This window comes from Syngnathus typhle, linkage group LG9 (genome assembly GCF_033458585.1).
Source record: "Syngnathus typhle isolate RoL2023-S1 ecotype Sweden linkage group LG9, RoL_Styp_1.0, whole genome shotgun sequence".
Classification (NCBI taxonomy): domain Eukaryota; kingdom Metazoa; phylum Chordata; class Actinopteri; order Syngnathiformes; family Syngnathidae; genus Syngnathus; species Syngnathus typhle.
The window spans coordinates 5,553,930-5,579,711 of NC_083746.1; the positions used below are offsets into that span (position 1 = coordinate 5,553,930).

The window sequence follows — 25,782 nt, forward strand, 5'->3', positions numbered from 1 at the left end:
TCAAGTTCTGAAGTGCTAAGGCCAGGTCAAATATGCTTTGGCATATATTTAAGACAATATATTTGTTTTGGTGTGATATTTAAATGTTTAGGGCTAATGACATGTTTAGGTTTGGACATGTTAAAAAATGTTGGATGTTTTAGGCCGAGTCCGATTTCAAGGTTCTGAAGTCTGGCCCATTAACGAGATCTCATAAGATGTTGTAAGCTTCGTCGGATGTCATCTGTTTAGCTTTGGTCAGATGTTGAGGGCTGTTCAGATGTTTTATGCCAAATCAGATGTCAAGACCTGGTCAAATATTTAGGCCTTGTCAGATGTCGAGGTAAGGTCTGACGCCCGAGCAGATGTGGAAGCCTTGGTTTCACCATCTGGTGCCACATTTCAACTCTGCCATATCCCCTTAGCGTATCCCCATCAGCCACCTTTCCGGAAATGCCAAGGCACCATCTTGCCCAGTAGGACGGCGTCCTAATCGAAACCGACCACACTCAGAAAAGGCACATTTTCTCATGTGTCACAATTCACTGTTCATTTTTATTCACATACTTTAATCCTTTTATTACTCTGCTTATATGATCTGCCTCACTGTTTCCCTCAGGATATAATATACATCTATTTCTTACACTGGAAAAATAAGAATACATAAGGAGAAGAAGGACACACTTTCAGGAGTTGCCAACCTACAACTAAACATATGCAGCCCGGAGGGTGCGTTAAGGAATACCGAGGGGGCCCACATGAAACCCAGAAACACTCCCAAGCATGAAGGGGTTTAGATCCGTGCACAAGGTCAGCTAAAGAGCTGAACCTCCTGGATTTAATTGGCGTCCTGTGCTCGTTATAATGTCCAAACAGCGAGGGCGAGCGTCACGGGGGCAGGAAAAACTCAAATGTTCCTTTTCTAAAAGGTTGGTATTTAAACGAGGCACTCGAACACTTTAGGTCAGCGTTGACCTTATTTCTTTTCCGACGGCAGCCACGTGCACATTCCCTCTGGAGTTCCCGTGGAAATGCGAGAATATCCGGCGCGTCGGAAAGCTTCTAATGCGCCTATTTTGCACCGCCGTTGTCCCCTCAAGGCTAACATTCATCTTCTGCTGTGTAAAAAAAGAGGAACTGCAATTGCACTTCCACCCACATCAAATAAAGCCATTGTACGCTGAAACACATTCAAGGTGGTCTTTTTTTCCAGCTTGCAGGCTTTAGTTTGACTTTTTTTTTTTTTTTTTTCTCTAATCCGGGGATGTATCTGAGGGACTTCCGAAGCCAGCGTCAAAAGTGTTTCTCGTGAGGGACGCTCGGGTACAACAAGCTTCGGTGTCAGGCGAAGATCAGATGTAATATTCCTTGATGTTCTCCCGAACCGAAACGTGGGGGCGTGTCTCAGTCCTGTAGTCCATGTATACAGCGTGGGCGCCCTCCCGCTTGACAACGTCGTCACGCTGGGCCTGCCGGCGCTGGTAAAGGAGGCGAGTAGCGGCGGCTAGCGCGCATGCGCCGATGAAGGCCGCCGCTGTGACCACTCCTAAGAGACAGCGGGGGAGGATCCATTAGAACAATAGAAAAGATCATTAAATCAGCATTTGCGAGGTAACTTTTGCTAACAATCTCATAAATAAAGGCTTGCCTGACTGTCACCCCCGCAAATGCTAGAGTGGAAAGTCAATTAGGATGGCACGCTGATAAGCTGCACAAAAGGCCAGGATGTGAGGGCTCTAATGGCGGCAGCGGCGCCGGGGATGTAATGGGAGAGCGAGCAAATGTTGCCGCCACTGACGATGATGAAAATGATTTGAACTGCTTGGGTGATTATTGATTATTGCGCCGCTTGAGAGGTCGTCACGGATCAACTCATTTCACACAATGCGCGTACGACTGATGCGTGTCATGCTATTATTACCTTCGCTGTTAAAATTAAACATTGGCACATTGATGTCATCTAACACAAGAGGTTAAGGCATAGTTTTTTTTTTAAATGGATTTATTCAACATGTATTTATCCAGCTAAGGCAACTGAGAACAGGTTCTCATTTGCTAAGCCGGACATTGTATCGATTTTTTTGTTTCAGCAATAACTCACTCAGGAATGTTCATTATTGTGGTTGTAGTTTGCATCGATTGCATATATATATTGTAATATGTTTTCTAATCAACACAATATCAATCCTTCAGGCTCCATTCTGGCCATCTGCGACCATTTCGCTTGCTTTATTGGAGTAATTTGAATTGCGGGAATGGGTATGTAATAAAATATCTCAAGGCTGGGGGGGGGGGGGTTACAAAATGATTTTGTTATTTGAGACTTCAGTTCTTTTACCATGTCATGGCCAAGTGAAAGCCACAAAACTATATATATATATTTTTTAAAAGGGAGCAATTTGATATTCTTATTTTCCAAAAGCGGTGTTTAATATCTTACACTGCATCTGAGTTAAGAAAATTAATGTATGTAATTTTGATTCATACCTTGGAGAAGAATTGTATTATGAAATAATAAGTGGTGGGCCACTTTGCTGCCTACAGAAAGACCACTATTAAAACCAGAGTGAAGAAATACACAAGATTTTTGAATCCACCTCTCCATATTTTGTTACTGAGATTTTCTGATACATCTCATATTGGATCTTTATTTTTGTACGTCACACTATACAAAATATCGACAAATAAAATCAGCCAAATGATCATAATGTTGGAGGATGAGAATACGTAGGGAAACCAATTTGTGTTCCATATTAAACGTCATCACTTTGGCACCCCATCTATTTACTGATGCAAAAATCCATATTTGTGTTGTAGTAGCCTCGGTTAGTCATCGATTCTCTTGAATTTCCCCGCCCTCTCAAACAAGAAAGATTTCTCTGTTGACATTTGCAGTGACACAACGCACAATGACGCTGTACTGTGTTGTCAAACACTCCCAATCTCCGCAAAAAATAATAAACACAATGAATGGTCCAGTAATTAATCAATTCAGTGAAAACTCAGTTCAGGAATGCCTCAGCTTGGGAACAATTCACTATCTAGACTAATGTATGTCCATACTGCTTCACTTTCCGCATTATTTTCGGTTCACTTGAACTTGTGGCGGAAGGTTCAGTTGTGCTTTTTCTTCCCCTTCATAAACATCATTTGGTCTTTGCTCCATCAGTAAAACTGCAAGCAATAGTGCGTAAATGTTTTTTTTTGGGGGGTTGGGGGGGGGCTTGGGGGGGGAGGCAGGAGTCATTTGCGACGGCAAAATGTACCATCTGCACTAATGTGAGTTGGGTGCATTGTAAATCGGTGAGTCATGGCCAGAGAATGAGGCTCAACTTGTCCATAAAAGCAGTGTGCCCGATCATAATTGGATTTCAAAAATGTAAACTTAGACATTGTATGGTCAGTAGGCCCCACAATACTGATCCCATTATCGACATACCTGCTATGACAGCCACATCATTTCGTGTATCACGTTCGTGCTTCTTCTTTCCATTATTTGTTGTCAAAGTTTGATCTGGAAAAACACAAAACACATTTCCTGAATGGAGCCTTAATATTATTGTAAAAGGTGGCAATAGGATATTTGGATGTTGTTTATCTGCGGTATGCCAGTACACCAAGACTCACTCATGCTGCGATTGCATCTCAGCCAGGTGTAAACACAGTCCCATGTTCATAAATCAACATGACGTGAATGAAATTAGTAGCCTTCTGCTAGCTGATGCTAGGAGCTGACTCTCCATGCATCCGCTTGGACACAAGAGAGCATTTTAACACTGTCAAGCCCTCAAGTGTTATTTTCAACATGCCTCCGTTAGTGGGACCTTACCTGCATGGACTGTTGCAAAGCAACGACACTAAGTCTTCAAATATGATTATGGAAGGACCAATTAACATGACTCTTGCATCATTGTATGCTGTAAGTATTTACGACCCTTGGTCAAAATTTCGTTGACGCTCCTTTGGTAGTAATTGCAGGCTCAAGTCTTTTTGAATTTGCTCGTTCCTTTGCTCTATCAGGTTGGATGCACGACCGTTTCCAGATGTCTCCAGAGATTTTTGGTCGGATTTACTGTAAATCTGGGCTCTGGCTAGGCCACTCAAGGGCATTCGGAGTTGTCTTGAAGACACTCCTTTGATATCTTGGCTGTGTGCTTAGGGTCGATGTTCTGCTGGAAGATTAAGTTTCTCCGCCATGTCAAGAACGTTCAAGAGCAGGTTTTCATTTAGGGGGGTGTCTGGACATTGCTGGATCCTTCTTTTTCTCAACCCTGATTAGTCTTCCAGTTCCAGTTAGTGTGTTCCAGTAAGTTGAGAGGTCAAACACACCAAATTTCAATGTCAACCCGCAGCGCACCTTGCCAAGATCGCGAGGAGGAGTCTGCCAGTGCACCGCAATTCGATTGGACCAATGGACCACGAACTGTAACCAACGAGCTTCCGGGGTTGCTAAGCGCCGCCTTGAGCAGTGCCACGTTGTTGAATTGCACCAACGAAAGGCAGCCCACAAAACCCTTCGAAGCTGCCTCAGCTACCTCCTCGTGGAATGTGTCCAACCCTGTGGAAATACAGATAGTTTAAATATGGTCGGCTCGTACCCGATTGTAGCTTTTGGTTGGCACTTTTAACAAAATGGACGACTTACTGATAACTTTACCCAACGACAAAGTTCTGATCAAGACTAGTTCTCCGTCAAAGGATAAGGTATATTTTCTGTGGATGTCCTGGTCCACCTGTTTGAAGAGAAAGCAAATTAACAAAAACTTAAACACTGCCAACAACACAGACTTCAATAAATCTGATTGAAAACAACTTCAAATTTATTCTCTAGTGTTTCTGTAAACTGTTAGCCCACCAAAACCAAATGCATCTCACACGTCCGGAAGAAGAAAATTGAATGCTTGTCCGCGGCGTCCTATCCGACTATAATAGCTGGCTTATGGACGACAATAAAACAGCGGAAGCTTAGCTAGCTTACAGCATTAGCGTCTGACCCTTGGCGCTGACTTGGCGTTTGGAGCCAGACCATCTTTACGAGGACCACCGTGGAAATAACTCATGTTATCCTTGGCACCTTTTGAAGCTGTAACAGCTCCATGATGTTTGGCTACTCTTCAAAGTTATAAACTAAACTGGCCGTCCATGCTGTTGCCCTTAGTCAGCAGGACACATTACATCCTCTATTTGTCATTAAGTCTTTTCAAAGTGTTTGGCACCAGATACCCCACAGCACTTTTTAAACACTTGAAAAGTTCTTCCCGGGGGAGTTTTTTTTTTTCTTTTCCCCACAACCCGGCCAGCTTCATTAATACCAGGCCACGAGCCCTTTGTGAAAAAGTCTCAATTTGCATAATAAAGTAATTAATCAATGCTAATAGATTCTGACAGACAGCACATTGCTACTGGACGACATTTGAACACGGGTCCATCCACCTGCGCCCGCCTCACCTGTACGTAGATTTTCTCCTCCACTCTGTTGATTCGTACTCGGTGGAGTCGTCCATCTGCCAGGTTAGTGGCGGCGGGGCAGAAGACGTCTGGCTTCCTGTCCGTTTGCAGGTGGTACCAGATCTGCAGACTCCCTGGATGCAAAGCACGGACAGCACAAATGTGAACCGCGTGGCCCCTCTTTATTTAACTCACAGTTGCGTTTGCCTGATGGGACTGACAAGTGTGAAAAACAAGTGGCGTGAGGAAATAGGAAGGATGCCGTGCTTTGCAGACACGTAGGTGTTTTTGTAAAAGGTGACAACAAGTCAGTCTTCAAAGTACCTAACGTTTTTTTTTTGTTGTTGTTCAAAATAAAGTCATGTAAGTCTTGAAAGAACCAAACATAATCATTTTAGTAGAAGCTATTGTTTCTATAAACATTTATGAGACTGGCCTAAAAAAAATAAAATGAAATGCTTTATAAATATTTATGACACTTTATTTATCAAAGAACTTAAAAAATGTTTTCGTGAATAAAGAATTTAGAGTCATCAATTTTCATTATTTCAAATCTCATTATCTAAAGTAGATGCTACTTTGCCTTTTTGAGAACGTTGACAGTTGAACAAATGTAAGATGTCTTGTTTTCCGAGAGCTTGAGGACCATTTAGTCTTTTGTGAATGAGTCTACTAAACATTCAAAAATGTGTTTCTTTAAAAAACATCAGTGAAAACAATTTTATGCTCAATTAACCCAACATGAGCATTTTTGTAAACACTAAAAACCATTTTGGCTTATTCAACATAACAGAGGTACACTTCCGGTGAGGTCACCCAGGCAATTTTGTCTTTTTCATAAACACTAACATATTTGCAAAAAGGTTTTCTAATTATCCATTAGCCTTCTAAGAAAATTAGCAAACACGATGGAACCATTAGAACAAGGGTGGTTGCTGGAAATTGGCCTTTATACGCCTATATAGTTAAAAACCAGACATTTGCAGCTAGAATACTCATTTACCACATTAACAGTGTATTCCTGATTAGTTTAATGTTATCCTCACTGAAAAATAGTGATTTTATTTGAAAAAAGAAGGATATTTCTTAGTGACCCGAAATTTTTGAAGGGTTGTGTTGTGAACGCACCGTTCCTGGCCACAATTACAGCAATGTACTGGCGGCTGAGGGTGCTGACAGACAAGAGCAAGGCGGGACTCTGCGAGGTGATGAAGCTGAAGGAAAAGTCCTCTCTGGCCCGACTGCTGCTGCTGCTCTCCGCCTGCAAGCTTTTGTTCAGCATCACAGAGAAAGGCTCCTGAAGTGTGTAGGTCAGCGATGACTCTTTGTCGAAGGACACCGACACCTCTGCGCAAACACCACAATCACAATTCAATAAACGATTGGACGCGAAAATAAAAAAGACTCAAAGTAACTCCTTGTACTCATTTTTACACTTCCTGGAAAATCATTTCATTATTTTGTATGTATTGGAGTGTATGGAAATAGCTGAATTTATCAAACCCTGGGCTTTTCCATGGTGAACACGATCTACCTAGAGCGCAAGGTCCTCTTCGAAGCTACACACGAGCTGTCGGGATTTTTCCTGTGCAAAACCAACGTCACAAAAACGACAAGCTAAGCTGCGGTCGTAGCGTACGTTTTCCTCATAAAGTGGTCTTTTCTTATTACAGGAGTGTCAAACTCATTTTTTTCATGGGCCGCATTGTAGTCATAGCTTCTTTCGGAGGGCCATTATGACTGTCAAGCCAAATCAATGTAGGAGATCCTCATATACAGTAAAAGCTACAAAACAAAGTGACAAATAACTCGTGTTCAAATCAGACGAGTAAAAACTGGTCAAATAGTAAAAATAAAGATATTATTAAAAGTGAAGACAATTTGCAATTCTAGTAACGACACACAAATTTGATGCACAATTTGTCTTCGCGGGCCACATAAAATGATGCGGCGGGCCGTATCTGGCCCCCGGACCTTGAGTTTGACACCTGTGTCTTATTAGTACAAACCGCTAAGTCATTCTGACAGAAGTCGCCTTTATGCTCAATAGTAAATCCTTCCATTTCCAGATATTTTGTTTGGCGGCTTTACATGTTTATTGGACTTCAACCAGACTTCCTTGGGTACATCATTGATAACCCCTCCCTATTAAAGTACTCCCCTTCTCATGCTCCGCATTAAATGTACTAAGCGTATGGCCTCATCGTGAAACGTCCTCGCCAAAAGCACATAATGTTCTTTTGTTCCCGATGTGGCTCCCCCAAAAAACAATTTGTTTGCCGTAAACGACAGCGCCCGCAAATGAGAATCGAACAACTGTCGTCACGCTGTGAAGTCACGCTTGATTTATATCGTCCTACCATCGCGCCACGTGGCATCTTTCTTTCTACATACAGACATCATTGGTTTGGTTGCCATATTTCTTTGCCGGCCGGGCGAGTGGACTGAGATTTCAAGACCTTGTACTGTTTGAAATAAGGGTGCATGTCCAAACGTGTACCGATAACTCAAGCTAGTAACTGTAATTATGCTACCACAGAAAAATGTAGCATTAGAGGCTACGACACTTGGAATAAGAAATTGCACCGTGCTAACTAGAACTTATTTTATCCAACGTCAAAGGAACTGCATGCCTACTTGGCTTTTTTCATAATTCTAACAGGATGATGGTGGGTAGAAGAAAAAGACTATAACTGGTCAAATTAAATGACTCCTTTTGGATCTTTTGTGACTTTTACATTGTGTTATGAATTTGCCGGATGTTGACATGTTTTTCTTGTGATTGTGTACATTTTCTGTGTACACCTCTATTCTTTCACATTCCAAAAATATACATATAATGACTAATAAAGACTAAATTGCCCATAGGTGTGAATGTCTGAGGTGTGACAATGTTTTTCTGAGCTTCTACTTGCTGACATTCTGTACCCTAAATCTGATAGAGTGCCATCAGGGTGTTTATAGCAGAAATGGTTCCTGGTAACAATGTGGTCACAAGAAAGCAAACATGTGCCTCTCTCAAGAGTCTTCTCCTGCAAGCGATGGTAGGGACTAAAAAAACCAATGATCCGAAACAGTAAGTCGTTTAGGCGAACCTACCGACCGAATCGCCAAGATAAAAGAAGCGCGTCGCGGTAGATAAAATAAATGGAGCCCAACAGGGCCGTTAAAAAAAAAAAAAAAAAATGGCCGAGTGAAATCTTCACACTACAGGGAAAAAGGGGAACAAATGATTGGACTCGGCCTTCCAGAGAAATAAGAAGCTTGCCTTAATCCTTCCAGAGGACGGTGGCAAGAGAGGACACAAATATGACGCTGAATGTTTCGTCAAGGTGACAGCTGGACTTTGTTGAAATCGTTTCAGTAATAAGTAGGTGCAAATGTTAGCTGTCACTACTTTGTGTCCAGTAAGAGGATTAGAATCCCTCGTTGTTGTCTGACTGGCCGCTTTATTAAAGAAGGCCATTTATATAACATGGATCCCTAATTTAGGGTCAGAGGATTGGATATACTAATTAGTCACGAAACACGGGTGGGAATAAAGTTAAAGTGGGAGTCCACAGTGACTAGCTGAGAAGGTAACATAGCAGTCTTCATATTTATTCAATGCTTTTAAAAAAAAAAAAATCAGTCTCAAAACAAATGGATTTAAATGCACGAAAGCAATCACACAGAATCAAATCAGAATCAAAGTCCTTTGGAGCCCTCTTAGTGCTTGATATATTTTGTTGATCACAAAAAAATATTTCATCTGAAAAATAATTTTTTTTTTTTTTTATACGCAGTTAGGAGAATGCCTGAATGAACGTCATAAATGAATCAGCCGGTTTTGTGCACAGAAAGAAAATGCAACAAACATTTCCATGATTAGTTTAGTAGAGGGCTACTCAGCCAATCACAGGTCACAATATTATAGACTCACTCAAACTCTGAGTTAATCTACCGCGCAAGTCATCTTGTCCTCCCTGGAACATTTTTCGACCTCTGCGCAACAGTGGAGCAGATGGGAGCTGCCCATAACCAAATATGGCCAAACCGGAACACTCATCAGCCACATGGAGTCTACGTAAGGTGTGACCTGTATCGAGCGTGAAGACAGCCGGGATAGATGCCCTCCCCGGCGACCCTAATGAGGACTAGCGGTCGAGAAAATGGGTGCCTTCCAGTGGACAGCAACGATGTACAGCATTGACGGAACATGGGGGAAAATATTGATCCACCAACTTGTGTTCCATCCGACAGCAACAATATTGAAGGGATGACAGCGTATATTGCTCTCTTCATTTTACAATGAAAAAATAGTCTGATGTGGGGAAACAGCTTTCTGTTTGGTTATTACAAACTTTACCAACTGAAAATAAACAACATTGAAGCTGTGTGTGTTTTTTTATGGGACACCTGGGATTATCGAGTGAGAATATGGTTCAACAGTATTGCTACCTGATGCATTTCTAATTACAACAGGCCATACGGAAGACTGCAACACAATATCCCTGACCAGAATGCAGTGAACGGAGCGTTACCTTGGTTACAGGAGGTCCCGGCATAAGCCGACTGGGAGCAGTCGCACGCGTAGCCGTTGCTTTTCTCGATGCAGCGCCCCCTGTTGTGGCACAGGCTGCTGGAGCCACTGCAGTACCCGGGGCAACCGGCGCTCACGCCCGGCGTCACCTTGGCCCGCTCCTCCAGGTCCAGGCTTCGCCCATTTACAATCAGGCTCCTCATGCAGCCCAGGAATCCCCGCTGCAGAGACGTCGTTCCGCCTGCGACGACAGCGATTCGGCCGCGTGTCATGATGAATTAACGGCTTGATTGACTTTATTTTATGCTTGTTTTGAATTTGTAATTAACCGTAAGAGAACGAATCAAATTATGAACTTATTTGAAATGTTATCTCATTATCTTCTTCTCACTCTGACAAATAGAACATTTACAATTTTGCCCAAGCTATGGTAAACCTCATCCGAGCATCTAGGACGACCATTTGGACAGAACCTAGACTTTGTGATTTGGCCTTGACATGACTTTTCTATGCGGATCTGTGATTGTGATGCATGTAGCGGACACTTCAGCATACTTGACAATAAAGTCAAGTAAAGAGCATGCTGTAATATACAAGTCTCCATCTTACCCACAAAAAGTTGACTGCTTAGCTTCAAGGGTAGTTGACGGTCCACGGGAGCAGAAAGGAAGCGTGCAGGAAGCTGGTCGACCTGGAGCGAGGCCTCCTTGACGTTGTGCTCCGCCTTTACGTAGTGCCACTGGCGGTCATTCAGGGGCATGTGCGACTTGACGGAGAGGACCACCGCACCGCTTCCGACGTCAAAGGAAAAGGACACCATGGACGGCGCTGATTGACCACAAAGACACACATTATAGGATGAATCTGACTCGGATGAGTATTCTTCCCTCAACGAAAAATAATGGCACAACCCCCCCTCCCTGCTCAGATTTGTCGGCAAAGCTCCCCTGTAATCAACAGTAAATAACACCACCATCACCTCGACTACAATCCACGGCCGCATTTGCTGGTGAATAGAAATTCTCTGTGCATTTGTCATGCTGCCAGACAAGTACAAGCTTCACAGAGTGCATTCTTTCATTATTTACATACATTTTCATAGCAGATTGCATTAGCCTCAATGGAAGTTTCTAATATTTCAACGCTCTCACTAGCTTTGTATTATTGAGGTCAAATTCAAGCACTTTCAACATTCTTTGCCCTATAATGCGAAGGTCTATTGTATATTTATACCCATAGTATGTTGCTTTGCACAGCATTTGTATTGTCATAGAAAAAAAGGAACTGGTTCTTTGTTTATAAATAGTTTTTTTGTCTGTTTTCCTATACAGTGGATCCCCACATATTACTTTTTTTTTTAAATATACTTTTTCATCTTTTCAAAGTTGACTTTTTTTTTTATGGGAACTAGGTATTCTTCATGAATAAAAAAATAAATATAAAATAATAATAAATAACAAATAACCATAGTAATAATAATGACAATGTTTTCAAATTAAATTGAATAATAACATTTGCACTATTCTCAAATCATTTTCAAGTGTAGCATTACGAAAAATATCAAGAATTTTAAACTCGTGTGCCCAAATTGCATTACCACAAATATTGGAAATAATGTTTAGTTTGTTGTTTATAATAGCTGAAATTTTATTCATGCAGCGTAGCCAATATTTATATAGTTTGGATGCTGTGATGCTTATGTGCATTGTTGCACACTCTATGGCGCATGACTGTTGACTCACAGCTGAGCTCCACTCTGACAAAGTCTTTGAGGCCCAAGCTCTCCACAAAAACTCCAGAGGGAGCGCTGGTTTTGAAGTAGAAGGAGATGTCTGAGGCAGGCTCGGCCGGTGAGGTGGAGAAATAGAGGTAAGATGACTCTTGGTAGAAAGTGGCTGCATTCCACATGGACCCTGGAGGAGAAATAAGTTGCACTGTTATGAAAAGATTTACCGTATTTTAAAAATGATAAGAAATTCACATGCACGGTTAATTTTTAAGCCTCAATAGGATAACAATGAAGTCCCTTTTCCCCCAGAAGAGCATTTATATACATATATTCTCTATTACAAGAATTTTTTTTTTCAATCTGATTCTCCAAATTGATTTCTCAAATGGTTATTTGCAAAACCGAACCGTACCACTTGACATTGCATTATAGTCTAAATCCCTGCTAGAAACTTGAACAAATGAGTCAATTCTACTCCAGTCTCTAAACTGATGGCCAAGTCAAGTTTCTCTAAGAGTCATTTTTCTGCCTCTGGCCAAGGTCTTCATCCAGGATATGAGTGATCACCTACTGTCTCCATAACAACGCAGATAGCCGATGCGGTAGACGGCCTGCGAGCCGGCTCTGCCGATATCTCCGATCACTATCTGGCTCACTGGTAGGTGGTCTTTGTAGGAGAGGACGCCCGTGTCGTTGGCCCTGTGACAGACATCGAACAAATGAGTGAATAAGCAAACACAAACAGAGGGGGGTGTCCCTCAGGGCCCGGGCGCCTCGACGGGTATCGAGATAAAGGCTCCCATTCTTCTACATTAGTGCAGAAGGCAGAGTAAAGACATTAAAGCAATTCATCACGAGGGAGACAAGCGCCTTTGGAAATATGCAAACAGAGCTGAAGCCGGGCTGGATTTGGAGTGGATTAACGCACAAAATGCAGACACTCCAAGCGTTTAATACAGCAAAATTCAAATGAAGCTTTAGCTGCTTCTCACAAAATTTCAAATACTTTTCATTTCATCTATATCTTCAAAATGGAAGGTACTGGATGGGGGTTCAGCTTTAAAATTGAATTATCCCACATAGCATTTTCTGACATTGTTTTAAAACGTACAGAACAACATCACGGACGAAAACAAATGTCGAGATCACTGCGACGTACCACATGTCAGCGTCGGCATCGCAATTGCAGAAGTAGTTCATGTCCACACAGTTCTCCTCCAGGCTGCAGGAGCACTGCTGGATTCCCGGGAGAAATCCTCCCCAGTAGCTCCGCTTCTCGCCGTGCCGGTCCAGCCACCAAGACATTGGACTGCCATCTAGCATGAAAGAAAAGCAGAAATCGTCTACTTCAGCAAAATTCAACAGTTATACCAAGGTGCCTATTCTCTTCTATGGATGCATGCCAAGAATTCATCCTTGACGTGAACCCTAAAACAGGACAACTGACAAGAGTTCAATTTACAGCAATGGACCAGATAGCAATCATCGAGTTGTAAGGCAAAATCGAGCCGCTATGCCAAGTTTTATACAAAGGCGAAAATTCGACAGTCTTTCGAGTATCAACACGGGAATGCATGCCAACAGTTTGTCCTTGGCATGGCTTCCAAAACATACAATGTGCGAATTAAGTGTCCCCAGTAGGAGCCTTGTCAGAATAACAGACTACTACCATCAACAGCGACTGACCAGATGTTCAGATAATCACTAATAATCTGGCAAAATCTACCATTAATACCAAGCTCGTGAATAGCGAAAATCCGTGAATAATTCTTCCCTATAAATTGACACTGTCATTCACCTATTCCAGCATCCGAAATAAAAATGACGTCAGTCTTAACCCCGATCAGCCGACTGACATTTGATTTGGAGACGATTCAAGGTTTGCAAAGTGGACATGGTCGAACGAGGAACGAATGGCCCCTTCCAACCGGTTTCGTAGCAGATGTTTTGCTGGTATCCTAAAAATGAGGTCATCCCTGACTGTGATCTTGATCAGTGATCCGATCAGGGCGCCAACGATAAGGGAAGCAGATTGCTTTGGTGTTAACATGGTTTTAAGCATTAAGTAGTGTATAAAAAATATGGCACAGTTACAAACCGCTACTACGACAACATTGGCAATACATGGTATGCCTGACATGAAAAGGTGAAGGTTATCCGTTAAGTTGCAGCTACGCTGTTCACTGATTCCCAGAAGACATCCCCGAGCACGACCCAGTTGTTACTTTCGCAAGGACAAAACGACGGTTTCGACCTTAGAAGTTTGGGCGACGGGCCAAAGATCATCATGCCGAGCCAGAATTCAGACACCATCTGGCATATTGTTACACTTGATCAGAATTGTCGTTTCTTTCACCATTGTGAGTCGGTCCCTTGTTTTTGTTGCCACAAAGACCCGAGAGGATGCTCAAAGTCACTACTGAATTACTTTGACCTTCAGCTGTATTTTCTGTTTTGTCCATCTCAAGTTTCTTTTTCACATGGTTTAAATTTAGAGGAGCAGATACAGAAGATGCTTTTAACATCTGCACACTACTCAGCATGCATGCGCAGGGGGTTTATACCAATGCATTTGGACAGAAGCTATGAGATCTGGAACTCTTTTAAACTTTAAAGTCCTTCACTAGGTTCATTTGCTTGTAAAATATTGATACTTAAATGCAGCTGCAAGGCTTTGAAAAGAAAATCTGATTTATCTTAGCATTTGGGGCCTTGAAATCCAAAGTGACTTTCCAACTCCACAAACACAAAGGTTGTGCTTAAAGAACGCTTATGTTGGGGCTGCTACAACAGCTAGCGATGCCTAACAAGCACCCCGCGAATGTAACGGAATGCCACGGCATAAAAAAAAAGGACCTTTCATCACCTCCTCTGCGGGGTTAAGTACGGCGGCCTCAATCATCGCACAGACACGTAAGCCTGCATTGCAAATGAAGCCGGTTTGCAGGGAAAAGCCCATTAAGCCTCTTGTCACTAAACATAATCAAGTGTCACATGCTGCAGTGCTCTCTGCCCATCCAGCATGCATTAGGGCCGCATTAAGCGGCGCATTTATGTATGGCCACAAAAGTCATATTAGTCTAAGTCACACAGCGGGACTCAGACGCCAGCAATTCTCTCTGAAATCACCTCTGAATGGGATGCAATGACCTATGACTAACAGTCCAATGCCTTATTAAAACCAAAATGAGAAAAAGTTCCTTTGTAAGCAACGACAAAAGAGCAGACAACAAGGGAAAGCAATATGGGTGATGGCAACATTAGCATGCAAGCTAACGTTTGCGCTACCAAGGTTGGAAATAAAACATTCCTCATTGTCTTTAGCATTAGCTGCCATCCTTGATTGGTTAGATTTCTGTGCCGATTATTTTAAAAACCTTAATCAGCCCCCCGAAAATAAGAAAAGGCGACAATCAATACTTTCTGTTTGAGATGTCGAGATAACCTTGGCGAGACTGCAAATTAATGAATGAGTAGCTTGATTTTGTTGAGCAGGTTCTGCTCCAAGGTCCGATAGCGGAGCCCTTTGGTGTTTATCACGACACAATCTGGGTGTTAGACACTTAGAAAATACTGAAAATACAAACTGCAAACTAATCAGTTTCACGCCCGTTGTTTTATTGGATTTGCAGCGGAAATGTCAAACTTTTGGTGGAGGACTGGAAAGCCCGCTTTGCTGCTTACTAAATAAATGCTTACCACTAGCAAAAAAAAAAAGACAAATGAATGCCCATAGCCTTCCAATCAGGTAGTAAAAATCGATGCAGGTGATAAGAAATGTGAAATTGCTTACTATTCAGAATGGTCCAGCCGAAATGCCAAAGGAATAAACAAATTGAGATAATAATAATAATAAAATAATCCTCTGATTCTCGTCCTTTAAGTAGAAAGGATGTCATTACAGCAATTTGACTGCTTATTTAGGAAAAATAGCCTTTATCCCTTCGATTTTGAATCTTCTATTGAAAATAAACAAGAGAAAAAATTAAACTAAAGCATAAGTGTCCCAATGAGACACCTTTTGCTTCGTATACGGCACAAAATATGCCCTCGAGTAGCTGTGACATCACAGCCGTTCGGACGTTCGGTAAACATTCTGACGCAATGCGCTGGTACCTTTGCTTTTATCGCCTTGATTTTGACTAAACTCGCAAAAAGCGTTTCAACCACGGAACGCGAAAGGGTGGAAGAATAATAAATCTTCGTATACGCAATGGCAATTTGGGATTTGCACGATAAGTAGAAGAAAAATGTGTTTGTGTCTCACGATATCATTAGGGTGAATACTTGACTCTTTTGCATTTGCACAATAACTCTAAATATAGCAGCAGGACGTTGGCGGAATTCTGGAACGTAATTACTTCTTCACTGTTGTCTTAATGACGACCGCATGGCGACGAACATCAGTCAGACGAAGCGAGGAACACCTGCTACTCGAATCATCTTCGGTCGAGCATCGCAACACGGACATTAAATGCCTGAACAACATCTGCATCTTAAGTGAACAGCAGAGGCTGACGGGAAAGCTGGCAGAAGGAGGTCACGTAATCCAGCCTCCTCGACTCGGCAAGGCGAGTTTTCCTGGATGCGAGCTCATCTGTTGTTGGCACAAGAAGGCATCTGTAAACCCGGCAGGCTGGTTGCAACAGCTGTCGTTGATTGTCTTTCCTGTAAATTAACGCGATAAACGTCCATAAAGTCGTTTGATGCTGTCGTCGGGAGAGTGTTTACCTGGCACACAAATGCTCTTTGTGTCTTTAAGTTTCAATCAAGCAAAACACAATGACACGTTCTGGAATCGCTCCACGGGAGATTTTGAGGCAAAACATCTTTACTTACAACTAAGCGACTGTGTTGATGGAGCTAGAACTTTCTCTTCTGATTCAAGCCCCATAGCTCACAATCAAAACTAGGAGGGATTGGTTTCGATTTCAATACATGCTTGATTCATGCTATTCTTGAGCAAACCGCTTGCCTGGTTGGCCTGGTGAAAGAGCAAGTACTACTTGATTGGTTTTGGACAGTAATACAGAAAGGTAAATGCTACTGATTCAGTTACCGTATTTTCCGCACTATAAGGCGAACCTGAAAACCTCCAATTTTCTCAAAAGCCGACAGTGCGCTTTATAATCAGGTGCGCCTTATATATGGGCTAGCATGTCCAAAGTCCGGCCCGCGGGCCAAATGTATATATCTTATATACGGACAAAGTTTTAAAATGGGCCATTCATTGAAGGTGCGCCTTATAATCTGGTGCGCCTTATATATGGACAAAGTTTTAAAATGGGCCATTCATTGAAGGTGCGCCTTATAATCCGGTGCGCCTAATAGTGCGAAAAATACGGTAATAGTAAAACTACAACTACTTAAATGGTCAGATCTCATAATTCCCTTTTCCCAGTATAATAATGAGATTAACAAAACAGGTATCACCTTTTGTGTTGAAGAGACGGGACCTCTTGCAGTTGTAAACCACTTCTTGTTGGCAGTGCTCTGACCTTGACACAATCGTTTGGAGTTGTTCCGGCGAGGTGCCGTAGTCAAGCACCATGACGTGAGGCCTCTGCAGTGATGAAGCCTGGACTTGGACTGGAGCGGTGCTGTTGTGGCTCAAAACGGTCCAAACTTTCTCTTCTACCAAAAAACAAGTTCATCTGACTCCACAAACATATTTCAAACAACTTCCCCCAATTTACCCACACATAAAAAGATACATTTGCAAGCAGGTTTGTGTTCCGGAACAACAATTAAATTACTGCTGCAGGTCTGACTCACCAAGTCACTTCTATTAAATAATTAACCTTCCCATCCAGTGTTAGTTAAACCTGCGCTCAGTGCAGCTGTGTGTTTTATAATGCTACGCTTCAAATGTGATTACTCGGCTCAGTTGCACCATCTAATTCTGCAGTCCGCTCATAAATTAATTGGTCATGAATCTTGAAACGACTGCCGGCAGAGAGAGGTGTCGAGCGAACTGACAGCTGGGGTGCATATTACATTGCACAGGTTGGTTATCTCCAAACAAAAGAGCTTGGCATTTTTATTTTCCAATTTCAAAAAAAATAAAATGCACCCTTGTGCTCCTTTTCTCATACAGGATTGAATTATGTGTTTTGCAATAATAAATACGAATCTGTAAATCACCCTGGATATATTTAGTGAATGTCACCATAAAGTGGTTTGTACTCCAGGCTGGAGGATGACACTCGCTTGTAATGCAGACATATCTCAACATCACAGACGAGGCCCATCTGTGCATTCGCTGACATTTACCATCCGTGCAAAACCCAATTAATTCCCCTCTGCACCTGTCAGCCACCCCCTCCGCATGAAAATAGCAAACAAACAATATTTCCAACTAGCTGATCCTTTGTTTGTCAAGTGAAATTAGATGAGGACTCTATCTTAACTGAGCTTGCAGTACACCGTGTCTTCGTGTTTACACTTCCTTTGAGAAAATCCCCACTCACGTCATGATTATGCATGACAGGTCGTCATGCTGAGAGCTATTTGCATCTCGGATGTATTTTGTAATTGAGGTCAAGTCGTGGGATCTTTATGTAAAGCTAAGGCGGAAAAAAAACAGACAAAAAAAACCCAAACACAATAGACAATAGCATCCCACCAACTTTGCAAAGTTGAAATTTTTCTGGGCGGCGTCAAAAGCAAGCATTTGTGTGTTCAAAGGATCGATTCAAATATTGATAACTGCGCACATTCGGCCTCGGTTTAGTATAGGATACTTGCATGCTAGCACACCACGAAGCGAAATTACGGGCTCACCTGTCATGTTGCAGTACACCTGCGTGGCCCCGAGGGGGCCGCTGCCATCTGGGTCAATGGAATAAAAGCCAGAGGAGTCCCCGGTCAGCTTGTAGGCTTCGCAGGATGACTCGTAGATGGCTGCAAAGAGGGAAGAACAATTTTCAACTCTAATAGTCCCATTAACTCTAAATGAAAAATAATACAAGGACTTTATGACCCTGATGGGATTTCATCGACCGTTTCCTTATCTATTTTTTCCGCAGCTACTTTGTGGCTGACCTCTGTCTTTGTGCAGCAGGTTTAAAGAGGGCAGGGCCTGAAAATGACTTTTAGATACTGTATTTGGAAATGAAGCATTGTTATGGGGAAAAGTCCCACATCAAAAATATGTATATCTATCGGTCCATCGGTCCATCGGTCCATCCATCCATCGGTCCATCCATCCATCCATCCATCCATCCATCCATCCATCCATCCATCCATCCATCCATCCATCCATCCATCCATCCATCCATCCATCCATCCATCCATCCATCCATCCATCCATCCATCCATCCATCCATCCATCCATCCATCCATCCATCCATCGCTGTCGCCGTTACAGCGTTAGCATGATTATGATTTCAATTGTAGATCGCTGTGGTGTAGAAATCCATTGCACCATTCTGAGAGCCATTTCTTGTATTTTTGCACGGCCGCCTCACCCATTCACTACCTAATACTGCTACTGCCACTTAAATGCATTCTCATTCCTTCTGGGGAATGATCATACTAATAGAAAATAGGAGCCCTGTCATGGATAATGTTGACGTTCACTTGCGATGGCTCTGCTGGGAAGCTTCAACATCAAAAAAGCATTTTACATTCATATTTCTTTGGCAATGAGCTTGTTGTTTGTTGTTTGAACAAGATATATCCACAAAGTTCTGAGCAGATTAGGATGAAAGCCTGTGGCATTGAGCCAGGGAACACTTGAGGTGATTTTTGATGTTGATCCAGGACTTTTTTTGTTTTTACTCCAAGATGAGAGATGGTAGCTTTCACAAAATAACGCTGTTTATTGTCTCTTTGTTGTTTGTTTTGAACGTAATTTATGTAAATTGATAACGTTCAAACTTAGTGGGTAAAGCATGCTTCAATGTACTGGTTAAGAGCGTAAGTACCAGGGCAAAATATTAAAGTATAACCTTATGACACTTGTGTGGGATTTTTCAAATGTAATTATTTTGCCCCCGCATTCATTTCGCAATGTTCCTGAGTAGTGTGGAAAAAGTTGTGCTTTTAGGGGTTACTTGAGTTTACACTTCCGAAGTGAGCAGTAGATAAGAGTGGAAGTATCAAGATTTGAAAAATGTAAACTATATGTGCCTCACAGAAAGATGCTTTACTTCTTCTACCCTGTCATCCACGGCGGCCGTGCTTTTAATACATACTCATTTCTGCCTATTTTTAATTCAAGGGATGCTCCCGTCTGTCATGTTCTATCTTACACACACACACACACACACAAAAAAGAGGTTTGAGTTTGCCAGCATAAAAAATAAGTAAATCAGTATTCCGTTGCAAGAGATAGAGATATTTGCAATGGCAAATGGCAAGGTGATGATACAGGATATTAATATATAAATAATGTTAAAAAATATGTAAAAAGTCTAATAACCATGCTGTTTATTGCCCGCATGATGAACTCACAAAATGTGTTCAGTCATCTCATCAAGTCCAATCAAAACTTGTTTCCCCTTATATTTATATTATTTATATTTATTAAGGGGAATGTCGGCATGAGCAGACAGCTGTGAAGGTGAAAAAAAATCAAAAGTAACTCACAATCGTGACAGGTCGCTCCCGAGTAACCTGTTCCGGAGCAGTCGCAAGAAAAGGTGCTCCACGTCTGCGAACAAAGGCCGCCATGCTCGCACTTGTTGGGGACACACCTGCCACACAATATCACAGCAACACATTGGCAAATGTTGATAACACCTAACCCAAAACATTTGGGAATTTGAGCAGCTTTTCTGAAAAATACGCCTCATAACATACGAGAATTATTAATGTAAATTAAAAAAAAAGTCAAGTGCATCTGCAACAAAATTCATTGCCGGGTTAGGCGCTATTTAATATTAAGAATGAGTGTGAAAGCATTTTACGATTAACAGCGGTTAACGTATTTGTAGACTAACAGTTTATGCTTGCAAAGCAGAAGCTGACATAAAAAGCAGAAGGTGAGATGTCTTTTTACTGTCCATGACTTAAGGGTGAGTGATTTTAGTTATTCTTTTTAGCTACTCCAGTTAATTAAATTTAGATACATAAAACCACAAAGTATGTAACTTGATGTGAATGTGATGAAAACATTGCATGAATAGTTAGCACATAATATGAAAGCAACACATTCTTGTAAACAAAAATACCAAAACAGATCATCACTATTATTATGCGCCTCATGTTTTATCCTTTATGAATAATTCTTGCTTCATTATTAAATAGAATAAAATGTCATATTCAGACAAAACAGTTGCTCAAGTACTTTACAGTTTGGATTAAAATGAGCACTTGACATTAAGGTAGAATGTGAAGTACATCTCCTCATTCAAAGTACATCTGGTTTTGATTCATATGGAGCACAATTACAATGTTTTTTAAAATGTCAGCAATTCTCAAGTCTACATTTTTTTGCATTAGCTACTGCAGTATGGTTCTTTGACAATAGCTCTACTTACACACACACTACCATTCAAAAGTTTGAGGTCACCCAGATATTCATTTTGACAGTTCTACTAATATAAGGCATTCTGGTGTAAAAAAACAAACAAAAACAAAGTTTGCCTTGACGTAATCCCATATGTTGCGGGGGCGTAGTCACATGGGGTACAGGGCCACGGTCTAGCTATGCACAAGGGAGAATTCTCTTTCCTTTGAGTTTTCTTTCATTTTTCTATTTTTGCAGACACACAAAGTTAGAATCGGGCTTTGGCAACGTTGTGGGCAAAAACGCAGCCAACTTGTTTGGAGGCGGCTCCTTTCATTCCTTTTACATTCAGCACATTAGAGAGGCGTATAGTTTAGCTGGGTGAAGTTCTTGCAGGAGATCAAGGAGCTCAAATTATGTTTGTAAGGAACTACATGCAGATGTCCACTTATGGATGATGTAAAGTTGCTCAGGGCAATCACAGATGGCATAAAATGTATTATTCATTCTCAGACAATCCAGAACACATCTTTCACCCACATTGTTTTATAATATTCAACTTTTGACTCACATAACATTAAAACTAGTACAAATAAACATAACAATAGTGAATAACCTTCATTTGCAGGCTGCTAGTTGTTACTTAAACCGTTTCCATCATAATTATTTGATTATTTTGAATTGGGCCAACACTTTTTGTCTCAATGATACAGTCCACAAAAACAATATTATAACTAAGGGGTGTCAAACTCCTTTTTTTGGCGGGCCGCATTGTAGTCATAGCTTCTTTCAGAGGGCCATTATGACTGCCAATCCAAATCAATGTATGAGGACCTCATATTATATACAGTAAAAGCTACAAAACAAACTGACAAATAACTCGTTTTCAAATCAGATGAGTAAAAACTAGTCAAATATTTAAAAATATATATATATTATAAAAGTGAAGACAATTTGCAATTCTAATGACACACAAATCTGATGCACAATTTGTCTTCGCGGGCCACACAAAATGATGTGGCGGGCCGTATCTGGGCCCCCGGGCTTTGAGTTTGACACCTGTGTTATAACTACTGGAAATCAAAATTGGCCCTGAAACCAAATCCACTGGATCACTCTTGACTATCATTCATTATTCTCTCATCGCCACCCCTTCTGGAAAAGCCCAATAATTCACAGTGTCCTTGTCCTGTTCTGGTAAAAGGTTGAGGCTTGTTAAAGGAATTCCTCTCGCTTTGACACCACGACAGCCGCTTATTGGATTTCAGCACAAAGAAGTCACATATCACCTTCATTGACACCATGTTTGATTTTAAATCCCACATCTGTAATTTCAAACACTTTTCAGCCACTTTCCATTGAGTGAGGCGTCAGAAACGACGTGGCTATCCAATTGCGGGCTATTCTTGTCCTTTTCTCGGGAGACACAGATGGATTGAGTGTGCTATTCTCTGCAAAACCCAACATGCATTGTGGATCACAATGTTTCGTAAACATACCCAGTTAATAACAGAACTTCCTCTGACCGCCGGACTGTTTTAAAGATAGAAAAATGACGACATATCTTACACGCTACATAAATGATCCATTCCGCGGCTGAATCGGGAAAATCAACGTAATTACTTTGAATCGTTTTTCGGGTCCTGTCACGTTGGACAAACTCGCTCTTCACATCAATGGAGAGTCTACTTCAGTGCAGATGCTGATCTGCCAATCCAGAGGGACTGACCCAGATGTTGAAAAGCCATATCAACCAAGATAGACTCACATTCAGAACTTTAAGAACCACAGACTGATCTTATCCACCCTCAGGGATGTGCCACAGAGGAGCTTTCTGACCACCATAGCAACCTCAACCCATGAGATAGAAGAGCCTATCTCAGAGGCTCCAGACTGTGAGTCCTCATGGTGTGTTAATCGGATTGAGTAGGTATTCAAAGAATCCTTGTGACCAACTCACAACATACCGAGTCGAGGTCAGCAGCGTCCCCAACTCGAGTATACACAGTGTTGATGTGGAGGCACCGCTTTCCCTTCTTCAGATGCCCGATGGTGGACCAACATTTCTCAAAGGGTCACATCTGCTCCTTAATGTTATTTCACATCTCTGGGTCATGATAAGACTTATAAGACTAAAAAACTGGAGAGTCTATTTTCTTCCATCGAAATGCTCAAAGTGCCAAACGCTTTGTTTGGAATTTGGAAGTCGTGTCTTTGGTAGCCAATAGAATAAAACATTTCTTTTTTTCTTTTCAACATTTAACAACAAATTCAGATAAATTGTTTTTCAAGTAGTCCACTCAACTTTTCCATCTATCCGCCCGCCCGTCCATCCATCCATCCATCACAAGACATATATATCAACAATTCACACACGTTTAGGACAATTTGGAGCCCTCATGATTCAAGCATGGGGAGAATATGCAAAACCCACACAGGGAAGCGGGTATGAACCCATGACCTCTGAACTCCAAGGATGCTGTGCTGACCAGTCGCCGCCCATAATCTTTTCCCCAAGTTATACATTAACACAGTATGTGTGCAGGTGTACTACACACACAAAGTACTAGGTTCAATCCCCAGAGAAACTAAATCGTTTTTCATTAAATTCCCATACATGATTAACAAAGGATATCTTATCCGCAGCGGAAATATTAGCATTACATTAGCAGCCAGGCTTGATTAATGCTACGTGTTTTATCTCCTGCAAGACACATTGCCTCCATTATTGCTGGATAGAACTGCACTGCATCCTGCTGACAGTTGTTTCTTTTGTTTTATGCAGCAAAAAACATTAGGAACACCTGCAGTGCGGTCCGACCCCACAGGTAGCCTCAGCCGTAGCTAAAAATAAGCCTTAATGGGAGACGACATAATAGTTATTTATGTTAAGTGTTACTTTTGGCCCTCGGTTTCTTGCTGCATAATGGGCCATAAACGTTGCAATAGCCTTAAAAGCTGTAAAGCGCGCGCTTGTTATTAAATTTGATTATTTCTCCACTTTTCCATCGTTAAAAGGTACACGTTCATTGTTGTGAAGGACGGCACATGTCCTGCCTGCTCGGCTAAAATCTATTGTGCATCTCCCACCGACGGTTCAGAATTATAGCAGAGAGTGATTAAAAAAAAAGATATTTCCATGTATGAACTGGAACCACTGCACATCTCGTCCGAAACAACACATGAAGAAAAAAAATGAAAAGGTATGAGTACTCGTTTTGGATTATTTGGACTGTAGTAGGCCAAAGTAAAGGGCCAGTATCGGCGATAACAATACTTTTTAATAATGAGGCTGGATGCATTACGAAATGGTGAACCTGTGTCACTGTCTTGGCCCATTTCAGAGGCAATTTTCTCTTCAGCATAAGGCAACGTGACCTTGTCAAGTAGTCCCATGTATTCAAAACTGAAATTGTCTGACGTGAATAGGCTTAGTACCATTAAATAAGAAATATTTCAATATTATAAGAACTTTCTGTATGTCCTTGGTTTGGAATAACGTGCAGTATCCATTTGTTTGCACGGAAATAAAACCTCAAGTCAATTTAATTCAATTCTATTGTTCATTTCAAATTCTAGGTTAATAAAAGATGCAGAGTTTAAAAAAAACACATTAATCCACTCAACTCATCCAAGTGAATTCCAGGCAACCTTTATAAGCATGAATGGTTTCGACAAAAATTGAAAGAATGAATGCAACATCATTAAATGAAAAGATTGCGTTGTTGAAGCTAATAATAGCGCAGCTACTGAAAAGGTTATCTCAAAACACACGCAGACACAGACAGACGTCAGACAGACGGACAGACAGACACGGACGGACAGACAGACACACACACAATAGGCAACTTTAAAGTGCACTTAAATGATTCTGAACCCAAATGTGTATATACCATTATAATCTTCAATTTTAATGGGGCCGATATTTTGAAACCGTGTATTCAAATTTCTCAGTGAATCAAAGGTATGGCTGAGGAAACAAAGAGATTCTGAAATCAGTATGCGTGCATTTCTATCTGTTGGTTGTCACTATGTCCAAAGGGAAAAAAGCTGGAAAGGAGCAATATTCCCCAGAGAATTAATGAGGAGGAAAAACAGCAGCTTCACGAATATTCCCAGCCATATCCGGACCTTCACGAAAGGTGGTCGGCCCGTCGCACCTGTTTCAGCAGCCCTGCAGCTGAGCGAGCTAATGAGCGATGACGCAGCACACGCCGGGCGGTGAGTAGCAAGCTCGTTAGCATAGACCTCTGCCAGGGAAGACTGCCGCCCGCTTTTTGTTGCTGCTTAATTGGATGTTCCTGTCACTGCACTTGCCGCCGCCGCCGCCATCGGGCAGTGGTTCGCTAGTCGACTCCCACACTGCACTTGGCATACATTTGCTGCCATATTGCATTGTGCCATTTGTTTAAATCCACAGTTATTTGAACACTTTGAGCATTTGTCTTGAATTGGACCATCTATTCTTGCACATTGTAGTGGAAACGGTGAGTAGTAGGCCAAGTTCAAAAGTGAGTGCACTTGGCATAGCCAACAGGAGCGTGTTACTTAAACAACAAAGGATGTGACGGTATGTATTTTTAAACTTTAAGCACACTGTGAGTGTCTTTACTCCTAGATCTAAACAAAAATAACGACATTTGGGGGGGA

General features: G+C 41.6%; 1 protein-coding gene across 2 annotated transcripts in view; it reads right to left on the reverse strand.

Annotated features, from left to right (window-relative positions):
• Positions 1-388: 388 nt before the first annotated feature.
• LOC133160158 (contactin-associated protein-like 5) overlaps positions 389-25,782 on the reverse strand; it is a 63,586-nt gene continuing 38,192 nt past the window's right edge. Inside the window, exons 11-24 of one of the 2 annotated variants that reach the window (XM_061287769.1) lie at positions 20,271-20,377; positions 18,462-18,581; positions 17,112-17,312; positions 12,838-12,994; positions 12,250-12,377; positions 11,692-11,862; positions 10,559-10,777; positions 9,951-10,190; positions 6,556-6,774; positions 5,428-5,561; positions 4,625-4,712; positions 4,337-4,537; positions 3,419-3,493; positions 389-1,525 (exon numbers count right to left, since the gene is read on the reverse strand). In XM_061287769.1, coding sequence (XP_061143753.1) covers positions 1,332-1,525; positions 3,419-3,493; positions 4,337-4,537; positions 4,625-4,712; positions 5,428-5,561; positions 6,556-6,774; positions 9,951-10,190; positions 10,559-10,777; positions 11,692-11,862; positions 12,250-12,377; positions 12,838-12,994; positions 17,112-17,312; positions 18,462-18,581; positions 20,271-20,377 — 2,254 coding nt within the window. In that variant the 3' untranslated portion in view covers positions 389-1,331. The remainder of the gene's footprint in view (positions 1,526-3,418; positions 3,494-4,336; positions 4,538-4,624; positions 4,713-5,427; positions 5,562-6,555; positions 6,775-9,950; positions 10,191-10,558; positions 10,778-11,691; positions 11,863-12,249; positions 12,378-12,837; positions 12,995-17,111; positions 17,313-18,461; positions 18,582-20,270; positions 20,378-25,782) is intronic. The other variant, XM_061287770.1, reaches the window with a different exon arrangement.